This window comes from Rhamphochromis sp. 'chilingali' (assembly GCF_963969265.1).
Source record: "Rhamphochromis sp. 'chilingali' genome assembly, chromosome: 22".
NCBI classification, from domain to species: Eukaryota; Metazoa; Chordata; class Actinopteri; order Cichliformes; family Cichlidae; genus Rhamphochromis; species Rhamphochromis sp. 'chilingali'.
In genome coordinates this window covers 16978911-17000800 of record NC_137950.1, presented here as the reverse complement: position 1 = coordinate 17000800, position 21890 = coordinate 16978911, and the positions used below count along the sequence as shown (strand labels likewise).

The following is a 21890-nucleotide window of genomic DNA, read 5'->3' as shown; positions in this document are numbered from 1 at the left end:
GTCATGTTTCTTTTTGCCTGGCTTTATGCGAAAGTGTTATGTTACCTAATTAGCCATGTGTTTTCGGTTATGTCAGTGATGTTTGTGCAATTGCTAAAGCATTTCTCTGTTTAACGTGTAAACAGCTGTGTAAAGTATCCCAAACCATGACCAAGTTTTTATTTGCCTGAACTGAACCAGACTTAAAATGTACAGCAGTCGGGAGCTTATCTAGTCACATGTGGGTGGTTGTCCCTGTATTCTTTCCTGTTCAAGTGAAGCTCACTTCCATCTCCACCTTGACTTTTCAAGCCTGCGGCCATTTAAAGCTGGAATTAGATTGCATGAGTTAATTCCTTGTACTAAACTATTCAAGGCAGGGATTACCAAAGGTCCTCCCGGTAGGGGGAAAAAGAGGTTAAGGTGTCTATTCTCGCAGCCTTGGCAGTGTGACCAGTTGACATGAAACGAACACTGCTGTGCATCTTATATGTGGTTGTTTTTATTTGGGCTAGCTCTCATAGAAGATCCAAGAGTCCAACTTTTATCAATAAGTTTACCTGTTTTTTGTTTTTGTTTTTTTGTTTTAAACCTGATTTATTTCAATCATGTACACCAAAGTAGTTTTGCCATGATCTGTACTGTACTGTACAAAAAATGTGCAATAAAGATGTAAATCTCTTCCCAGCACATCTTCCCCTGTTTAGTTTTTCTTTCTTTTATTTAGTTGTTGATATTTTGGAGGGGTTCATATCAATCTATACAACAAGATCAGTTGTTTTCCAGGCAAACTTTAACCTATGCAAATGTCAGCTAGCATGTTGCTATTTTGCATGTACAGTGTTCACAAAGCTTATCGGCTAAAGCAGGGATTCTTGTGTTATTTCTTTTTATGGCAACTTCACTTGCAGAAGCATAAAGAAGTTCACACCCCATGCTTACTAATTTAGCAATTCGTACCCATTTACAAAAAAAAAAAAAAAAGATGGTAGCATCATTTTCTTGTTTTCCACAAAAATCATATTAAATAAACTGATGTTCACCACTGATCAGAATGTGCAGTATGTGTAAATTATAAATATATTTTCCCACTTTTCCATGCTAGTTGCTTAACAAACATATAAGAAGCCATAGCTAGAAGCTTAATTTGTACCATTGTGTTTTTCCCCTTTTGCTTTGTTTTCTTGTAGCGCAATTATAAAAGATTTAAAAAAGCAAAAAATTCTACTTGGCTGTACTTTTGATGTCTTTTGTCTGACAGAATCCAAAAGCAACGACACGAATTCATTATTTGCGATCCAGGAACGTAGATAAATATTTAAAGGGCAATAAAGAATGAAGTGAGCCACAGTGGTATGAATGTTTTATTTCAAAAACTGGATCAAGAAGCAAACGTCATATGAAGAAGAAACAACTTAACTGCTCTTTTATGACCCTATAAATATATAGCACAGGAGCTAATGTGTATCTGTGTATGTATAGTTAAAAAACTATCTCCTCGAGGACTACAAGATACTGTGCATTCATTAGAACACTGAACCAGTGTTTTCTTTATAATAAACATAGTGGTTCTTACCCAGAGCTGCAGTACTGCTAAAAATCCAGGTTAACAGATAATTGTTTGTCACATTGAGAGAGAGCTGATTGGCTGATTGCATAATTCTGTCATTCTGATTGTTTGTTTGTTTTAATGGTACTCATGAGGGAATATAGGAAGAGAACAATAACAACCATCTTTCCTTTTAATTTGAGATTGCAGCTATATAAATGTGGCTGTTCATAGTTCAATTTTGGTTCATTTTTAAAGAAGAATGTGCTGCTTTTTTATAATAGAGATGGAGACAGAAGAGGTGACTAAGCAGTGGGATTCAATCCAAGATCAGCAAAGTGTCACTGTGGGTCAAGAGATGTGCCACTCTCACAGAAGCCTGCAACACAAGGGAGATAAGTAGCATTATTAACTATATGGTAGCTTAAACATCTTTATCTCCTGCATGCGTTAGTACTGAGCATTTTATTTTCCTATATTTCTGAAAATATTGGCAATATAGGCCGGGCAGACACTGACCACAAGAATTTTCACCTTTTAATTTAGTCAATTATTCACTTGGTCTTTTACCCTATTGAATGACGGACTGATAAAAGCCACAGATCAAAGAATCAAAGCATAGTCAACTCACCGGTGTGTGCAACCCGTCTGTATTTACCCAACAGACAGAGGTCTGTCTTCTTCTGGAGGACAACTGGCTGGTCTTCTGGCCTTAGGCCAGTTGAGTGACGAGAGAATATGAAGGAGTACCCATCTAGGCAAGTGCCATCAGCGTCCACTAGTCTGCAGGAGTAGTGGACTGCGTAGTTGTCATAGTCAGTGTCAATAACCCAGTGGTCATCATCTAAGAGCACGGAGAGTGTGGAGGAGAGGTTACTTTTGCAAAACCATTCATTTACAAATTTTCAACTTACATACTGAGAAAAACAAAAAACAACAAAGAAAGTATGAAGCCAAAATAACAGAAAAAAAATATATATATATGTATATTTTTTCACTTAAAAAAACATTAAAGTAATATTAATAATACAGCTGTTTGATCCAGTGGTGGATACTGATGTTTTAGTGATTGCATCCCGTGTCTAAAATTATTACTTAACCTCCTTTTTCTTTAATAACACAGTAAATACATAGTCATACCCCCTGACGTTAAAATTGAACTCAACAAAACACTATTCATTTTCCAGTGTCCGGGGTCACGAATTAAGTGCAGCAGTTGATAATTATGTTATATTATCAGTTGGCTTAAGGTCAAAACCCCCTTGGTGGTGACTATCAAGTAACAATTACAGTGTCTGGTCGTTCATTGTTGAAAGGATTTCTTTTTAAAGTCTGAACAAAGACAAATTTGATTCAACATGAAAGTTAAAGGTGCTTTTCACTTCATAACTTACTTCCTGTCTGCAAGTAGGATGCAGCTCCCCAATACTTCATCTTAAACTTTGCAGGGTCAGCAGTCTCCTCGAATGTGGCAAACATGTGGGCACACATCTCCCAGTTGCTAGAGGTCAAACAGAGAGAATAAGTCATTACAAAAAATGCGAGACAAAAAAAATCTCATATTGCAAATTGCACACGTTCAAAGCAAAAGCCTCCACAGAACAGAGCCTACTTGAGGATGATGACTCTGCCTTGGGCGGTGGCAGTCATTTTGCCATCTTCTTCAATATTTATCTGGGCTACGACGTTATCAAGCAAGAACAGGCCTTCTGGATCCTTCTTCCCTACAGCATACCATGTCCCTGCATACTACGAGTAGAAGAACACATTAAAGAAAAATCACGGTGGAATAGTACTACTCAGAAATTATGTAAAACATTTTTTTTAAATAACAACGTAGTTAATATTTTTCAACTCACCCTAGTTTTGTCGAAATTCTGCATGACGTTGATGTTGGCTACCTGGCAGTCCTGTGCCCAGGACAGTGCCAGGAGAGAGAGGGCTACAACGTACCGAAGCATTCTACCTCCGAGGAAAGAAGAAGAGAAAGAAGGCACAGACCACAGACAGTTAGAGAAAAAAAGGAGGCATAATGGAGAACAACAACAGAAATACAGACATGCACACTGCACTGCAAGTCCTCAAGACGAGCAGAATGTGATGAAACTCCAAAAAGTACTTCCACAGGGCTACAATAGTGTTTAAAAAATAAAACCAATACCAGAAAAAATGATATATCTTTAAATATTTGACTGAAAATGTAAAAGCAAAACCCCCCAAAAAACAATCCATGTGAGTGTGTACCTTGATACCACAAAGACTCCAAAGAAATCCTCTGATTTTCAGTCTGGACTGGCCTTAAATACAGCTGGCCAGTATTACATAATAACTTCTGGAGACCCAGAGCGCCCCTGCTTTCCCCACAGCGAGTTTGCCTTCCATTGGACAAACATTTACATAACCGCAGACCCCACTCCTATTGATTTATGTGTTCTGCACATTTGGTGGACCACCCCTCCCAATCTCCACCACAATATCTGTTTTTTCACTTATTGCTAAAGGATTCCTATTTTTATCAATGCAATGACTGGTAGAACCAGAAAGATCGGATCTACATGTATATCTTTTTTTGAGGGGGGAGGGTTCTTTCTGTATTTGCCAAAGAAATCATAAAACACGCTTTGACCAGCATCTGTGTTATTGCATCAGTTGTTTTCATCTTCCAGCTCCGTGTTTGTGTAACTGGAGCTCAGAGTCCACGCTCGGCAGAAAATAATCAATGCGAAAGAAAGGTGATTACGTCTTTTCTAAAAGCAAAGTCTGAAGTTTCAAACGGAGGTCAATAATGATAGGAACTGTTAGCACAACATAGAGCTCAGCTGAATAAAGAAGAGCAAAAGTGAAGCCAAACATCTGCAGATTGCATAACCAAAGAGCTGGCCAGCTGAAAAACAGGGCAATCACTCTTGAGTAGAAATAATAGCTCCTGGAATTTGGCCAGAGGTGCTGTAACATTTCACAGTTGTGAACGCTGGCCAAGAAGCTATATACATTGCACTGCCAGATTTGTCTGTGCGTTAAACATTTATTGTGTGCTGGTGAATAGGAATGTAGTGCTTGAAGTAAGAGCGAGTTTCTTTTTTCTCATGGAAAAGTAAGTTAGTAAAAATCCCTGTATAAAATTGGAACTTGAGTAAAACACCTCATGGCTACATCCACAGTCCCCATCTGAACTTTGGAGCTTTGAAGAGGGCAAAAGCACTGAACACGCGCCGATTGAATTTGGGTAGAGTAGTATGTCCCCTTGTAACATAATCCAATCAAATTCCACCCCTACCTGTGCCCTTAAGGGCCAAAATGTAGGACTGACAATGTCAAGATGTATTGGATATACATTGTACAGATTTGATCACGATTAAATGATTAGGAGTGCAATTTGCAAATCTCATCTCATCTTATCCAAACAGATCAATCATTCACAAGGATCCATTAAGTGCAGTGGTTTTTAATCATTAATCGACCTATTTAGCAAAATGCTTACAACTTTCTTATGTTCCAATTACTGGCATTCATAATTATTTTATAGTATCTTTTTTTTAATTGCTGTCTTTTCTGTTATTATTCTATTCCTCTACATATGTACAGAATTCACCTGCTTGCTGCTACTACTGCACATTCACCTAATGTATATACTATATATATAATGTTCTTCCTCTACCACCCCCACCCCCACCCCCCATTTTTGCACATGTCGAGGAGCGTGTGTTATACTTGTATAACTATGCATGTGACAAATAAAGAACCTTGAAGCTTGAACCTATGTAAGCGTATAAAGGATACTGAGCACAGAGACTGAAGAAGTCACTCGGATGAGTGACGAAACATTTCTCCCACTGAAAACGCTACGTCCAGATGTACATAATCAACCTTTTGGGATATATAAAGGATAGTGCACGTGGGGGTTGGGGGGAGAGGACACATTGTGTAACCAAGGTAAAACAAGTTCACATCTGTGAAGCTTAAGGTCCAAAAACACAATGATGTCAAACAGTGAATGAATAATTATCAACACAAATCGGCTGTCTGCATTATTTATAAAATCATTCTGATTTTGCTACAAATTCTGTTCATGATTTATTTGTTATTGGTAATGTTACCATATGTGGACATTAACAAAAGGTAATAGTTAGTGTTACATTAAGAATATCATCTATGTGTGATATCATTAGGGTCTTTAGAAGTGGTAGTAAAAACACTCCATGATCACGATATGCAGTTATGGTATCCACATTTTATTAACATCAAGAATCTAATGTTAACCATGCCCCAGATTGTATGGAGATAGCACATAGACACATATAAACATACAAGCCAATAGTCTGAGGAGTGAAAATGTGTCTGTAAAATAACAATATGACCTGGACTTTGGGCACAATTTGGCTGAAGACTCTGTATAAGATCCTTGTATGTAATTTTGATTAAATTCAAACTAATACTGTTTCGTTCTCTTGACACACAATGGATTCCACAAGCTCATGGGTCCTTTGGCTAGATGAGCTAATAATAAAATAAAAGCTGTGACAAATTCAGGACTCCTGAAGATACCTGGTGTTAATCAAAACTGATTTAACTTTGACAGTGTGACTTCATGTGTGACAGCTGAGCTGCCTGGTGTGTGCATAATTTGCCATGGCCGATCCTTTTCTAAATATAGGTTTATGTTTAATAGAGGGCATGGTTAGCACCAATGGATGAAGAACATTGAGAAGATCCTGGATGTGAATCCATTGAGCTGCCAGGTGGGTTTTCTGTTTGGCATTTGCGTGTTCTCTCTGTACCTGTGTGGGTTCTCTCCAGGTTCTCCAGCTTCCTCCCACAGTCCAAAACATGCTGTTGGGTTAATTGGTGATTATAAATTAGCTGTAGGTGTGAGTGCTTTTCTGTCTCTCTGTGTTAGCCCTTATGATAGATGGGCAACTTGTCAAAGGTGTACACCACCTTTCGCCCTATGACATCTGGGATAGGCTCCAGCCAAGATGCAAACCTGAACTGACTAAAAAGACGGATGGCTTTAATAGATAAAAATGTGCTTAAATGATAATCCGCTGGCAATGCATACTGCCATGTCACGAAGAATGACTCCTTTAAACACAACTTTACCTCCTCATTGATATCCTACTACTATCAGAAAGATCAAAAAGATTTGTTACAGTAGCATGCACTGCACATAAAAACATCTCCTTCTGTTTGCTAGTATGCATGGATCATGTAAAAGTAACAAACAAACACCTAAGTAGTGTGTGCTTATTAATCAAAGGTGAAAAAATCTTACAAAAAAGGAAATAAAAGAAAGGATAATGAATAAAATGAGGGCATATTTGAAAGAAAAAGTATATTAGACTGACAAATTTGGTGTCTTTGTATCCAGAAAGAAACAATTCCTAATAATGCTTATGCACCTGAGGCCTGTACTAGCTAGCTGCTTTCCGTCCGTGCTGGTGGGCAGATAAAGTGCAATGGTTAGAAAATTTGTGTTTGGACATGTTTGATCTCACAGTGCTTCGTCTAATAAATGTGCAAATACATTCCGACAGGACCTGAATTATGTTGGTATCAAATGTTCAGCTACTGAACTACTACTGAATGAATGGAATTGCAGAGAGATCAAAATAACTGGTCCTTTTGTCCATAGTGTCATATCCTGAAAAGTACTCAAAACACACAAAATATAATAAAAATGTTTTTTATATATTTGTAGAAAACACATATGAATACACAACCAAGAAAATACCCATCTGATAGCTGATTTTCTGTCTGCCTGTCCTTCCTCCTCCACACACTAGAAGCCAACCACCTCCTCCCGCTGTGAAATTGACTAGTCTAATTTATTTCCACAAACCCTGCTAAATCCGCACGCCCACACACACACCTTTTGTAGTTCTCACTTTTGATAGGCTTGTCTCCTTAATCCTTACAGCAGAAACAAAAAAATAAATAAATAAGTAGAAAAAAAAATGGGACACTCCTTTTCTCAAAGACCTGCCAGCAGCTAACCAGACAGTGGCGTTCGGTTAATAATAGCCAGCCATGGTTGTTTTGTACCCATCCAAGTTCAGCTAATTGACCAATTTCCAGTTCCAGCACTGATGCCTCCACGAAGGTTTCATTAGAGCGCAGGTAGGCTGCCCACACACTGTGAGCTTTAAATAGACGATTATGGCCAGGGACACAATCGCTGCCAGAGACTGATGCTATTTAAGTAAACTACTTCCTCCACTGTAGCAGCAACCACAATAACACAACAGTGACAAACCTAAAGCAAGGTTGGCTCGCTAGGAAAGCCCTCAATTTAATTCATAACTACAGTTAACAGTGACTGCACATTAGCCTGTAGCAGGGATTCCCAAAGTGTGGGCCGGGCTCCTGGTGGACTGCAGAAAAACATAAATTTAGTTCAAAACTGCTTACTCAGTATGCACCGTTACATATTTACATAAATGTATTTATTTATATAAAAAGTGAATTAAAACTGGTAATTGGAGATGTTTAGTTTTTGATATTACTCATTACTCTGACCTAGATTTATTGGAGTTTGTGTCCCAGTGGTGAGTGGTTCATGCATTGGGTAGTATAGCTGGGCAGATCTATTTAAATATTGATAGTATCAATACCGATGCAGGTATTGGTAGTAGTGATACTAGCACAATAGTATCAATCAATATAATAGGATACCAGTCTCTATCCTATTATTTCAGGATGTAGGCCACTGAGTTGTGTTGAATTAATTATTTTATTTGGAAATTACAATAATATACCTCAAACACTCACTATGAAAAATGACCCAAAGTGCTTAAGAGACAAAACCAAAAAACTCCCAACCCAAAAAACACAGTTTCAAAATATAATAAGCACCGAAAAAGCTGTTTTGTTGTGTTAACTAATTGTTGTGGAAAGTAAAAGTCACATTGATTTGATGGTCATTTAAAATGTGTTCAAAATGTGCGAACTGCTGATGATTCATGTAATAGATCATAACACAGTTACACAAGCTGCCTTTTGAAGTTAAAGGTTTTACTATCAGTATTGATATCAGCAATACTGGCTCTGCATTTGCTTGGTGTTGCATTGATATCAACATTACTACTGGGTAGCACTAGCCAGTAATTTATAGCCAACAGTCTGTGTTGTTTATGCTTATTAAATAATATTTTCAAGGTAAAACATCACTTTGTCTTGTATTTTGATTAGAGTGAAGATTTAAGATTGAGTGGGCCCCATGAGAGTTTGTGGTTTTTGAGTGGGCCACAGCACTCTTGATGTGACTTGATCTGACTGTTTTTTGTTGTCTCTGTATCATCATAGGGTCTATATCTCAAAGCACCTTGAGGTGAGACGGTTGTAGTAATTTGGTGCCGTATAAATAAAACTGAATTTGGGAATGGCTTGCCTGTAGGTTGGTGGAGGAAGTGATAGAATACTGCTGTGTATCTCGTAGAAAGCTACTTTCAGCTGCTCGCTGTCACACGGGGTCACCACAGCATGCAGCTCTGCATGTTTTGTTTTGGCAGAGTTGGACGCCGGATGCCCTTCCTGACACAACCCCACAGGGGATTTGTGTCTCAGGCTGGAATCAAACCAGCAACCTTTCACCTGTTTGCTGAATGTGTAAACCACTAGACGATGGATCCTCACTGATGTGACTCTTATATACAGCTAGAAATGAATATTAGGGCAAAAAAACACTTATTTTGGGGGCAAATTTTTAGTTGGGGTGCTGGCCAGCTATTTAATCCCCCTACAGCTGCAGGGATGCAAGTATCAACCAATTTCATGGCAGCTATTTTTAACCGAATCAGATAAATACAGGTAACAGCATCTTACTAAGACGTTAATGAAGCTTCTGTCCTATTGAACCGCAGGGGATAAATTAGCATTATTGGTAACACCTGTGTTGCTATTTCCTGTCCTAAAGGTAACTAAGGTCTGTGGACTTTAGTTTCTCGCCAAAATGCCTGACACCCTGTTTCTTCAGTGACAGCTCCCTTTTGTTATTCTTTACCTCTCCACCATGCCCAGTCTGACATCTGACCTGACAACAATCTGTTTCTCCTCCCTCCAGCTTCACATAGCAAGGATTGCCCAATATAAAATGATCAGGCTGGGATTTGCGGCCTAAGGACGCTTAAAGCAGGAGGTTTAATGTCATGACGTCACGTTAATTAGCGCCACTTTGATCCTTTCAGCCTCTTAGCCGCACTCTGCCCTGTTCTGTCTGTCGGTTGCCACGAGATGCGTTACTCCCTTTGGGGACCGCGGAGGAGGATGCACAGAGGCTCAAACGGACACTATTGATCCATCCACCCCTGCAGGCCCCAGCACAGCTCCTACCCTCCAGCTTGGCACTTTTTTCCCTGCAGGTGATGCTTTTTTAAAAGAAACAAAAACAAAAAAGGGGGGGACTGTGGCATAAAAAAGAAAGAAAAAATGGCAGACAAGGATAGTGTGGAAAAATATCTGGAAAACAACCCGCAGTTTGCAAAAGAGTACTTTGATAAGAAGCTGCGCGCTGAAGCTCTCACCGCCGCCTTTTCGGCCAACGTGGACATCAAAGACACCGCTTCGTTCAAGGATGTTAACGCCGTGCTAGAATCCGCCATCATTTTCGAGCTCGTCAAGGAGCTGCAGAAGCCGGAGAACATGGAGCAGGCCCTCCACAAAGTGCTGCAGAGAGTGGCCCTCATCATACAGGCTGACAGGCTCAGTTACTACATGTGTCGAGGCAGAAACGGAACACTTGAGCTCGCCACCAGCCTCTTTGACGTGACTCCGACCTCCAAGTATGAGGCTAACCTGGTCGATCCGCAGACCGAAATCGTGTTTCCTCTGGATATCGGTGTTGTCGGTTTTACCGCCACCTCCAAAAAAACGCAGAATGTTCCTGATGTGTCAAAGGTGAGGAGTTGTGACGTTTTGTGCTAAAATAAATAAACAAAACAAACTCAAAGAAAAAGTAATAATCTAGGTTAAAAATAAATAAATAATAACAATAATGACTAAATAAAATATTTTTTTCTTTTTTTTAAATAAAGGCTTTCATACAGAAATCAGCTACTATATAAAAGAGGCAATATCATAGTTTGTATCTATTTCCTACATTTATATTCATCTTCCCTGTATTATTTATATTTAATAAGGGTCCTGCTATAGTAAATACCGAAATAAGCTAATAACAGAGAGGAAACATATATTTTTCACATCGTGCCATGTTTTTTCTAAACCAGGTAAATATCAGAATTATTTGTCATGTGTCTGCATCTACTGCAAAAGTGTGCCTGCAGCACTGATTGTTTTCATCTTCTAACTGAAGACAGTTACTAATTATATAAAAATGTAATGTAGTTGTTTGTTTGAAAATGAAAGGTTTTGGTAGTTGATGAACATATGAAAATTTCACGGCCTTTGTAGTTTCAAATAAATAGTTTGGTTTAATAAGACGTGCTGAAAGTTATTTGCTTTTTCTCTCCCCTCAGAATAAAAAGTTCTCTGACTTCGTGGACAAACAGACTGGATACAAGACCAAATGCATGATGACCTTCCCTCTGATGGCTGAAAAAGAGTGCCTTGGAGTCGTCATGGCGCTAAACAAAATAGGAGCAGAGCATTTCACTCCAGAAGATGAGGCGGTAAGGATACAAGCTTAAGTGTGTGTGTATATAAATATATATATATATATATATATATATAAAAATATATAAAAATATATATATATATATATATATATATATATATATATATATATATATATATATATATATATATATATATATATATATATATACACATACATATATATGGGTTTATCCCTAATGGCTTTCAGCGTGTGGCATTACATAATGTTATTAGAGTGTCATCAAACGATTATTACGCCCTCTTTGTCTTAACGTCTAAACTGCATCTTATTTGGCAGTAATTGTGTTAAACACATGCATAGTTGCTCTTCTTTTACTTCTTTTACTGCGCTCAAGCCGTTTGAACTGTGCAGCTAAATAAAGGTTATTGGCGTAATTACATCTTACCAGTGGGGTGCAAAACACTTCAATTATGTCAGTGGGAGCCAATCAGACCTGAGTAACTCGGTGCGATTGCTTTCGAGCACTAACGTTTAAGTAAGGCATAAAGATTTAAATATGATTCTGTTATCTCTGTAGTCTGCATCAGAGACCATTCACTACTGCCTCTGAAGCCATACGCTCACAATGAGGTACAATTACTGGAAGATTAAACTGGGTCAGAAGGAAATTGTGGTTTTTTTACAGACTCTTGGGAGTCTGGCGATAGTGTCTGGTAACAGTGATGATTTTCAGAAGGAGAGAATTGGTTGATGATGTGCAGGGCAAAGCCTTTAACTCCTAAGATGAAAATCTTGCACCATACAAAAGTAATTTCCAGCATTTAAGAAAAAAAAAACCCCACGCACTTAGGATCAAAGTGAAATGAGATTTCACCTGCTTTCTATCATATTATTCCTACACAGTTACCGTTATACGCAAAATCGTGTTGCGAAGTTGCACTGTAGCAGTAAAGGTTCTCATGTGTCACAGCTTTGAACCTGCTGTCTAATCTGATTTGGTCCTTAGCTCTTCCACAAGTACATGAACTTTGCTCAAGTCGTCGCCCTGCAGCACTACACAGCCTACATGTGGAATGTGGAATCCAGGAGAAGTCAGGTAAACCCAACTGTGCCGTGTGTTCAGTCTAAAATCACTGATGATTCTGTCTCCTTTAAAATCTGTATTTAAAGAAAAAACAAAAACAAGCATTTCCCCCACATGCTTTCCTGCATTCACGTTTTTACTTCTGACTTTAGGTGCTGCTCTGGTCAGCCAGTAAAGTGTTTGAGGAGTTGACAGACATTGAGAGACAGTTCCACAAAGCACTGTACACCGTAAGGACCTATCTACAGTGTGAAAGATACTCAGTCGGTCTGTTGGACATGACCAAAGAGAAGGTTGGTTTTGCAGAATTGATTCAGTTATGCAGTTAGGTAGCTGCACACATAAATAACCCGATGCAGTCATTTCCTGGGTTTTATTTTCCTCCAGGAATTTTATGATGAATGGCCGGTGAAACTTGGAGATGTGGAACCTTATAAAGGACCCAAAACACCAGACGGCAGGGTAAGACTTTCATTTATATCTTCATTAAATCAGCTCTCTTTTTCCATGTGGCATTTTTACCTAATTACATTTTTTTTTGCAAAGATCATCATCAAGATCATTTGCTTTTTGTACAGGAAGTCAACTTTTACAAGATCATTGACTACCTCCTGGAAGGCAAAGAAGAAATCAAAGTCATACCGTGAGCAACACCGGCTACATACAAATGCACTCAAACATTTCATTTCAATATACAACATAAAAGCCAAAGTGCACTTCCCAAAACCGCTGACTTTAAGTAAGTAATTTTCTGCTCTTTATCACTTCTTCTCCTTCCCGCCTGTCAGCTCTGGCATCACTACATTACCCAAAATGAATAATAAAAAAAAATAAAGTCACTAACGAGGAGCCTATAGAGAGTTTAAAGAGCTCGTCTTGGCACAGCAGTGCGTTAGGATCATGATATTCATTTGTAATTTAATTAGTAATTTAACAACAAGTCAAACTACTAATTAAATTGAGTACAATTACTTTAATAAACAATTTGATTACATGTGAATTGTCCTGGTAATTGTGTTACATAAGTGCAAACTACAACTTTAAATCGACTGGAATCTGGTCAAATAAAACTTACTTGAGTCAGTTTACCACAAGAATGAATTATTTTAAGAAATAAACATTTCATTTTTATATTTCAGTTGCATTTTACTCAAAACTATTACCTCATGTTTATGGGAGCAAATAATTTTTTTGCGAGTATGTGTCCTTGACTTGTAATTGAGAACATTATAAATTTGAGAGGCTATATTTTTCAAAATAAAAGTCCTAGCTAGTCCATGTACAAAATGGTCAAAATTGCAGGTAGTCAGTACATTTTAAAATAGATGAAGCAGTCACGCTTGCCCACAACATTAATCTTCTATTTAGATAAGAAGTAATTCTGGGGGGGGGGGTCTGATGAATGTTATTTGAAGACTAACAAGAAGGTGTATATGAGTAAGTCTGCTTTGAAAGAGTGCCCACTGTTTAATATGTGTCTCACTCAAATTCACCTTGCTGCGTGTGCTTCTTTTTGCAGTGGTCCCCCAGCCGATCACTGGGCTTTGGTTAGCGGCCTACCAACCTATGTGGCAGAGAATGGCTTTGTAAGTACATTTTCTTTTTAGCTGAATTACCAAAACGAGCAAAGAATGAAAGTAACCTGTGTACCCAACAACAACTGATGCGGTCTGATTAAAAACCAGTTGTGCATATAACCGGTGCATTTATGTGGAATACAATCTGCAAACTTTAAAGGCCACATGCAACAATCAAAGATAGATTGATTAAAACTGTTGATACATGTGAAAATATTTTTTTGTGACTGCTTGCAGATTTGCAACATGATGAATGTGGCTGCAGACGACTTCTTCACTTTCCAGGTGCGGGACTTTTTCCTCTCTTTGTGCTTGGATGGTTAATGCACATTACACGAAAACATAAAACGTATAAAACACATCGCCGTGTCTTTCAGAAAGAGGCTGTGGACGAGACGGGGTTTGTCATCAAAAACGTCCTGTCGCTGCCCATCGTCAACAAGAAGGAAGAAATCGTGGGCATCGCCACGTTCTTCAACAGGAAAGACGGCAAACCGTTCGATGAACATGACGAACAGATCACTGAGGTTGGCGTCCTCTCTCACCCTCGTTGTGACCCTCACACACAATGTCATGTTGTTGTTTGTATGTAAATCTTTAGCACTCCTTCTCTGTAGCAGAAAACTGCATGAATTTGCATGTTGGCTGTATTACTACGCATATATTACACGAGGGAAAGTGTTTTTACAGGAGTTTGATGTAAATCAGGGTTATGCAGGGTTACAGCTCAGTAGATCCTGCTTCTTTTTTCTCATGCTTTCTTGATCTCGTTGTTTGCACCAGGCCCTGACACAGTTCCTCGGCTGGTCAGTGCTGAACTGTGACACCTATGACAAGCTGAACCGTATGGAGTGGAGGAAGGATATCGCCCAGGAGATGCTCATGTACCAGACCACATGTACCACGGATGAGCTGCAGTCCATTCTGGTTAGCGTCACCTTGCCTTTTTCTTTCCCGAAACTTACCTCTGACCTCTCAGCATTTGTTCGAGAAGCAATTTAAGCAGGGATTTAAAGTAGTCAAAAGGTAATGCACTGTGAAAAGCTTATTGAGTAGCAGTCCTACATTACCAGCTATTAGGGAACTGATAGGAGGTCTAATGGATGATATATCCACTTGGCAAGAGAAGATTTGACAAGAGTTTACAAGGGTACTTCTGGGAGTACTTGTCTGAAATCTCTGAAAGTATAACATAACATGCAATGTAAATGTCAGCTGAAATGCTTGTTCTCTCGTTTACAACCAGAACACCAAGGAGAAGTTTGATGCTGATCCTGAAGACTGCGACCAGAAAGAGATGTACAAACTGTTGGTGAGCTGCTCATCAGTCAATCGTTTCATTTAGTTTGAACCAAAATAAAGTTGGTCCACAAGAAAGACACTGTAAGCATTTCAGGGAATAAGCCACGCATGTCATGTGTTTCTGTTCAGAGGGCAAACATCCCGGTGGCAGACAACGTCAACGGCGAGAATCTGTACCTGTTCTCCTTCAGCGACTTCCCCGTGACCGAGTTCGACCTCATCAAAGCCGGCATTCGCATGTTCTTCGAACTCGGAGTCGTCGAGAAGTTTAAAGTTCCCGCAGAAGTGAGTCCTATAATCAGACGCTTGCTTTGATAAACCTGTTCAAACAAGACGCGCTCGAACTGCTCTCCCAGTTCTTTTATCATTTCTCGACGTGGCGTTCTTGTCCTTAAATGCTCCCGAAGCAAAGTTCTGATGCAAACATAAAGATGATCATCATGTTCCAAATCCTTTGGAACTTAAAACTGCTGCTATTTTATTAATAATGAGAGAAGAGACGAGCCTTGGGGACACAGAATGTTCGTGCCATCATCTGTGAATCTTTTTTGGCAACAGGCAAGCTGCCATGGCTCTGTTTCACTGGGAACAAAGAAGTGGATGCGATCCTTAATTAGACTGTCGAAGCGTGCCATGCTGTACTGCAGTTACAAATATGAGTGATTCTCTGTAGTGCTGTAGGGCAAGAGTTGCTTTCCTTAGGCATGAAAAGAAAGTGCACCAGCTATACAATTTCCTCTCCTTTTTGCTTTGTTTTTAAATCCGAACCCTCCCTTTCCCCCTCAGACACTGACCAGGTGGATGTACACCGTGAGGAAGGGTTATCGTGCCATTACCTACCACAACTGGAGGCACGGTTTCAACGTAGGCCACACTATGTTCTGCCTGCTGCAGGTAAGGCCTGCACAACATCCAGTTCTTGCTACATAGATTAAGCACAAGCCTTTTAAACTTTTCTAAGCTCTTATTTGACTCTTTCTTCTACTACAGACAGGAAAGCTAAGGAAATACTACACTGATCTCGATGCCTTTGCCATGGTGGCCGCTGCTTTCTGCCATGATATCGACCACAGAGGAACCAACAACCTCTACCAGACAAAGCAAGTCAAACCGACTCTTTTATGATCGTGTTTGGCAATATATGGACCAGTGTCTAAACTGTCTCTTTTTTCCCCCTGTAGGAGTGCATCTCCTCTGGCCAGACTTCATGGCTCCTCCATCATGGAGAGACACCATTTGGAGTACAGCAAGACTCTAATGGGGGAGGAGGTACGACATTTTTTCTTGTCCAGTAATTTCAGTTGTGATATTTAAAAAGGAAAAACACACGCGTTTGATCACTATTTATGATCTCCCGCAGAGCTTGAACATCTTCTGCAACCTCCAGAAGCGTCAGTTTGAGAATGTGCAGCACTTGTTCGACGTCTGCATCATCGCCACAGATCTGGCGCTTTACTTCAAGTAGGTTTGCTGCAGATCGGCCGTTTTGCAGCCACAGTTAATGCGAGACGTAAAACAACGGCTAGTCGAAGACGTGATCGCAAAAGCTGTAAAAAAGCAGCCCAGTTGATGTGACCTGTTTCTCTCCACACAGAAAGAGAACCATGTTCCAAAACATCGTGAATGCCACGGAGCCAATGACAGACGAAAAAGAGGCCACGGCTTTTGTTTCCAACAACCCCATCAGGAAGGAAATCGTCATGTATGTAAACTGATTGAACGTGCTGAGAAAAGTCTGTCAAGTTGATTTTAGAAAGATGAGGAGATTTCTGAGACAGCAGGCCACGGCAAATCATCAGCGTGTTGCACGTCCTGTTTTTTTTTCTTTGTCCCTCTGACTGTGTGTTTGTCTCACACCTTCAGGGCCATGATGATGACAGGTTGTGACTTGTCAGCCATCACCAAGCCCTGGGAGGTACAGAGCAAGGTGGGTGACCTTTGCAGCGCTGACATGGCCTGATTTCAAAATATCAGGTGAAGTTCACAAGAAAATAAAAACTCTCACTAATACGGGAAGAAATAAGCTATTTGTGTTATTCTGTTTGATATCAGTAAAAAAGTTCCATATTTATAGCTGCTAGAAGACATCCTGACCTGAGCCGGTGAAATCCCATGTGTAGTTTGAAGAGTACTGAAAATAACTCGACGCGCTCATGCTGTACTTCCGCCACTGCGTGCCTTTGATTTCCCTGCATCATCACGCTTTGTTCTGTTTGTCGCCCTGTTTTGTCTGCAGGTGGCTCTGATGGTGGCTGCTGAGTTCTGGGAACAGGGCGATTTGGAGAGAAATGTTTTGGACCAGCAACCAATTGTAAGAGCCGCACCCCCTCCTGTGGCTTTCTTCTTGTCCGTTCACGTTTTGGTTTGTTTTTTAGCATTACAGAGCAACTGTTTGACCCTCTTTCACCTGAAAACTCTTCCTCTTGTCTCTCTCAGCCCATGATGGACAGAAACTGTGCCGAACAGCTCCCCAAGATGCAGTGTGGTTTCATCGACTTTGTGTGCTCATTTGTGTACAAGGTGAAAACTTTTTTTTTTTTTTACACTGTGCCGCCGTGCCAAAAGATGACTAGTGGAGGCTGGTAGTGAAACAGACAAGAAAGGAAGTCTGGTCTATGTTGCAGTAGTTTATCTGTATTTTTAAACAAGCGCTAATACTACTGCAACTGTGTAATCCTACTGTGAGGGGCCTTTAAGAAAGGCAGAGCCAAACAAAAATAACTTAGCACAGTCATTAATTTTACTCGGAGCCTTTATAGTTTTTCCAAGGCAATAATATTTATTTTCAAGCCCTCCTGAACAGCTCGATGAAAAACCAGGTGTAAGTGTTCCCATATTTCATAAATAATAATTAGAACAGAGAGGACTCTGTGGTGATAAAGTTGAACACCAAAACGATACACCAAAACGTCACTGCACAGCGCAGGAGCAAAAACATTGGTGCCGATTGCAAACTGGCAATTTCACACGCAGTGTCATTATTAGCTTTACAGAAAGCAGCGCAGCGGCATCAACCATCTTAGGTTGTGTAACAGGATGTATTGAGATTACCAGTTGAGCCCAGAAGGCCAGCTACACGACAGGTGAAGAAATTTAAAGAAACTACAGGACCTTTGGGGACACCGTGCTGGTGTGGTTTGGGTCTGTTTGTCCACAGAGAAGAGACACAGGCATGTTCTGAGTGATCACCTTTGGGATTTTTCCTAATCATGGCACAAAGAAACAAAGGACTCTGTCTGTACCTGATCAGTAAATTTATAGCAGGCGTCCTTCAAATACCCAGCATGCTTTCTGGTTCTGACTTTAAGCCCAGCCATTTCTTTCTCGGTTCAAGTTTGGGCACCAGTTCTACATCACTGGAAAGCGTGTATAAGTAATTAGTGTTGCTGTTAATTTGTCACCAGATGGTATTTACACTAGAATAAACACATAGGCTACATCCATGAATCTGCTGTCCTTGCAGGCCGGTGCTGTAAGAGGCAGAACATATTAGTGCAAGAGGGGGGAAAAAACTGCATTCTTCCAGTTATTATATAACATAAGCAACACATACTTACATTTCATTTGTTTTTCTTTTCCCAGGAATTCTCAAGGTTCCACAAAGAGATCCAGCCTATGTTTGACGGCCTGAACAATAACAGGGCACACTGGAACGAGCTGGCTGAAGTATACAACGCGAAGATGAAGGCCATTGAGGATGAGAAGAAGAAACTAGAAGAAGAGGAAGCCAAGAAAGGTAAGAATATCTTTGTGCGATCATTAATCTGTTGGCTCGACAGAAGAGTTCATCTTTCTTTTTTCTTTTTTTCTTCTTTGTATATTTAGCTGGTGGTGGCGGCGAAGGAGGGAAATCAAAGACGTGCACCATCTGTTAAGTTCCACCAGTGCTTGGATCTGAACTGATACAGTCTGTTTAGGACTAATCTAGACAACACTAGTCTTTCCTGGTCTGAAAGCTCATCTCATCGAAGCTTTTTCCTCGGTGTGGTCTCGCCTACACCGCTATAGTTCTGGTTATTCGCTGTTTCATTCATGTAGTCCGGTCCAGCCCTGTATGGTCTAGTCTGGTTCTGTGTAGCCTGCCAGGTCTGGTCTGCACTGCAGTTTGGAATAGACCCACCTAACCTTTTCTTCAAGGAGGGAAGAGTCAGAGACTTCACCGTGAAACCTGGAAGAGAAGCTGTTCGACTTTGAAAGACACGTTTCTCCTTCCTGCTGAACAATGCTGTGGACATTTTTAAAGAAAAATCATACTGTCGCAAAAATTCCTTAGCGTTAACCAAAAATATTTCTGACATGTTTTAAAAGTGTGGCTGGATAAACTTAAATATTCAGGAAGGAAAAACTAGTTATGTGTAGTTCAGATAGGGTGCAGCGTGTGGGGTGTACACATGCCAAAGCATGTACAGTGCTGCAGTAGACAATTCAGAGAGCGCTCCTGTTGGCAGTCAGTTAACACGCAGTATATTTTAATACTGTAGGTCGCACAACGCACTTAGCTGCTGCTATTTTGACAGTGGCAGACGTGATAAAGTGAGGGTAATGTAACGTCATGGCTACGGACCTGAGGAAAGGGGCTAAAGGGAATGTGTGAAATGAATTCCTTCACATTAAGAGTAGGAAAGCTGCAATCTGAGGGATCTGTTAATGCTTTAGTGGTGAAAAGCAAGGAATGCATGTAATAGTGAGAAACGCACTGTCTTGAAATAAAGACCGATGTCTCTTACCTCAAAAGGCACTAAGAAGCTGTGTGAAGGTGTTTGTATTTTAATATGCAACTATATCTATATATACTTATATTTTTTTTTGATTATTTGAGTATTTTGTACTTGGACTGTCTTGGAAGGAGGATGGAGGGGAGCTTTGAAAGAGGACAAATTATCACTAGAATCACATCCAGACGTCGAGTCTGTGTTTTGAACTTTATCGTCAGCTTTGATGAATTCCTCTGAGCTGCGCTGAACTGGGAAAAGACACAATTTTACTACACGGGTATTAAGATTGAACTTACAATTTCTTATCGATTCCATTTAAAAGTCTTTTTAAATGTGAATGATTTCACATGTTTATAGTTTATGGCATAGGAATTGTAAAATGTAAATTGTATAAACTTATTGAAGGTTGTAAAGGCAACTTTTGCTTCTTGTAAGCAGGCGAGCATTGCAGTAGATCTACCTCTTCTGTAAGAGGATTTGATTGCCTGCCAGTGTTTGCGATCCACACAGCTTTAAATAACCGTCTTACTGAGGAGGTAAAAAAAAAAAGGCTTATCATATATATGTGCAGAGACTTGTTTTTGTGAAGATGCAGCTAGAGCATCATTGATTGTACGGTGGTACAGGCCAAAGTCGTCTCCTTCTTTCTTCATTGATGTAACCGTGAGACAAATAAGGCAATAACTGCTCAACTCAGTGTAAATCTATGCCACCCACGTAAAACCAAATTGAACCGATCTGGGCTGAAAACGTAAGAGTTTACAGTGCAAGCAGAGTGCACTTTCTTGTTAGCACTGCGGCTGTGGCTTTCATCTCCCTGTTACGCAATGTCTCCTCTAATCAATGTGGCATCAATCAGAGGCACTTGATCCTATCAGAAGGGCTTTGGGAGTACCTGGAAACTACCTTGTCTGCTGCTTGAGGTGAAGCGAGGAGCCGTTGTAATCCCTGGATCCAAAACTGTGCAAGAAAACAAACATTTACGAAATGTGAGAGATATGTTTCAGTGATTTCATAATCTTATCTTGCTGCACACATTTTATATGAAATCTTACACCATCAGTTCTGTCTCCAGACTACTTTAACTTCAGACATTAGAGCTCTATCATTTGATGTATGAAATGACCTCTGTATGAGTCATGAGATGTAATATGTGTAAGCAAATAAAGGATATTATGGATGCAAAAGAGTAAAGAGCATCGCTTTTTTGGGCTTGAAAATAGGACAGCACGTGCAGAGGCGACGTTTTCTCTCTTCTTCGCAAGTTGAGTTATGCCGATTAAAATTAAACACAGGCAGAGAGTGAACCTGAGATCCTCTGGGCTTAGCTGCGACAGTGCTCGTCGGAAAGCCATATATCACCGGGGGATCTTAGAGGCTCCAAAGCTGGATGAGCCATTGGGGAAAGAGGATCAGTGGATTGGTTGTGATCCCTGCCCGATTCAGTACCATCTCACTTTTCTGCTCAGTGTTGTGCCTGTGACCTGCTGTGTGCAAATTCCGCCTGGAGAAAGCTGGAAATTGCACATTGAAGTGTAGGAAAATAACACAATTAAAAGCGGCTGCAGCAGTGCAATCCAGCGTGTGCGTTGCATAGAGAGGACAGGATGCTGCTGAGGCCTCCACTGACAATGTGAAATATGTGACATGAAACACAGAGCAGTAATTTATCATTTCGCCGCACGCTTCTGCGCCAACGCGACCCTTCGATCCCCGGAGAGTTTAGAGGTCGGCGAGTGCAACTCTCTTCACAGTCCACCTCTACTGGAATAAAAAGTTAGTGTCTTATTATAACTCGGATGGCTGAGATTCAGCTGATGTTAAGACACAAGTAACCAATATCTAGTTTGAGGAGAATCTATTTTGTGGAAACTTGGACTTGAATACAGACTGGACTTTTTCTGGGTTCTTCAATGAGAGCGAAAAATTGGTGCTACTTTTCAACTTCTAAATCACGAGGGAAAAACATAAGCAACATATCCAAGAAAACGGACTTTGACAGCACAATTGATCAGCTGAAAAGGTGTACAAGTGTAGCTGCAGGCTGAATCGCATCCTGCCTAAACTCCAAAACAAGCTGTTATTGCTCAGTGGACTGTACTTAACTACCTGT

General features: G+C 40.1%; 2 protein-coding genes across 2 annotated transcripts; one reads left to right on the top strand and one right to left on the bottom strand.

Annotated features, from left to right (window-relative positions):
- Positions 1 to 1330: 1330 nt before the first annotated feature.
- rbp4 (retinol binding protein 4, plasma) lies at positions 1331 to 3915 on the bottom strand. Its single transcript, XM_080872553.1, has 6 exons — positions 3773 to 3915; positions 3388 to 3490; positions 3141 to 3277; positions 2923 to 3029; positions 2160 to 2372; positions 1331 to 1907 (listed from the first exon to the last, which is right to left on the bottom strand). Exons 2-6 carry the CDS (start codon positions 3487 to 3489, stop codon positions 1870 to 1872), a joined length of 597 nt encoding a protein of 198 aa, XP_080728679.1. The 5' UTR covers position 3490; positions 3773 to 3915; the 3' UTR covers positions 1331 to 1869.
- Positions 3916 to 9711: 5796 nt separating this feature from the next.
- pde6c (phosphodiesterase 6C, cGMP-specific, cone, alpha prime) lies at positions 9712 to 20887 on the top strand. Its single transcript, XM_080873399.1, has 22 exons — positions 9712 to 10420; positions 10999 to 11151; positions 12106 to 12195; positions 12336 to 12476; positions 12571 to 12645; positions 12762 to 12826; positions 13703 to 13769; positions 13998 to 14045; positions 14138 to 14287; positions 14544 to 14687; positions 15007 to 15072; positions 15192 to 15347; positions 15849 to 15956; positions 16053 to 16162; positions 16244 to 16331; positions 16423 to 16523; positions 16657 to 16764; positions 16926 to 16989; positions 17299 to 17373; positions 17499 to 17582; positions 18645 to 18798; positions 18888 to 20887. The coding sequence occupies exons 1-22, from the start codon at positions 9953 to 9955 to the stop codon at positions 18935 to 18937; spliced, it is 2565 nt and encodes an 854-aa protein (XP_080729525.1). The 5' UTR covers positions 9712 to 9952; the 3' UTR covers positions 18938 to 20887.
- The last annotated feature ends 1003 nt before the right edge of the window (positions 20888 to 21890 follow it).

Excerpts from the sequence above, each read along its gene's own strand:
- pde6c (XM_080873399.1), top strand. The coding sequence starts at position 9,953 with ATGGCAGACAAGGATAGTGTGGAAAAATATCTGGAAAACAACCCGCAG. Across the intron at positions 10,421-10,998 it reads ATGTTCCTGATGTGTCAAAG|AATAAAAAGTTCTCTGACTT; the intron begins GTGAGGAGTTGT and ends CTCTCCCCTCAG. Across the intron at positions 16,163-16,243 it reads AACAACCTCTACCAGACAAA|GAGTGCATCTCCTCTGGCCA; the intron begins GCAAGTCAAACC and ends TTCCCCCTGTAG.
- rbp4 (XM_080872553.1), bottom strand. The coding sequence starts at position 3,489 with ATGCTTCGGTACGTTGTAGCCCTCTCTCTCCTGGCACTGTCCTGGGCA. Across the intron at positions 3,030-3,140 it reads GGCAGAGTCATCATCCTCAA|CAACTGGGAGATGTGTGCCC; the intron begins GTAGGCTCTGTT and ends TTTGACCTCTAG. Across the intron at positions 1,908-2,159 it reads CAGACGGGTTGCACACACCG|GCTTCTGTGAGAGTGGCACA; the intron begins GTGAGTTGACTA and ends CTTGTGTTGCAG.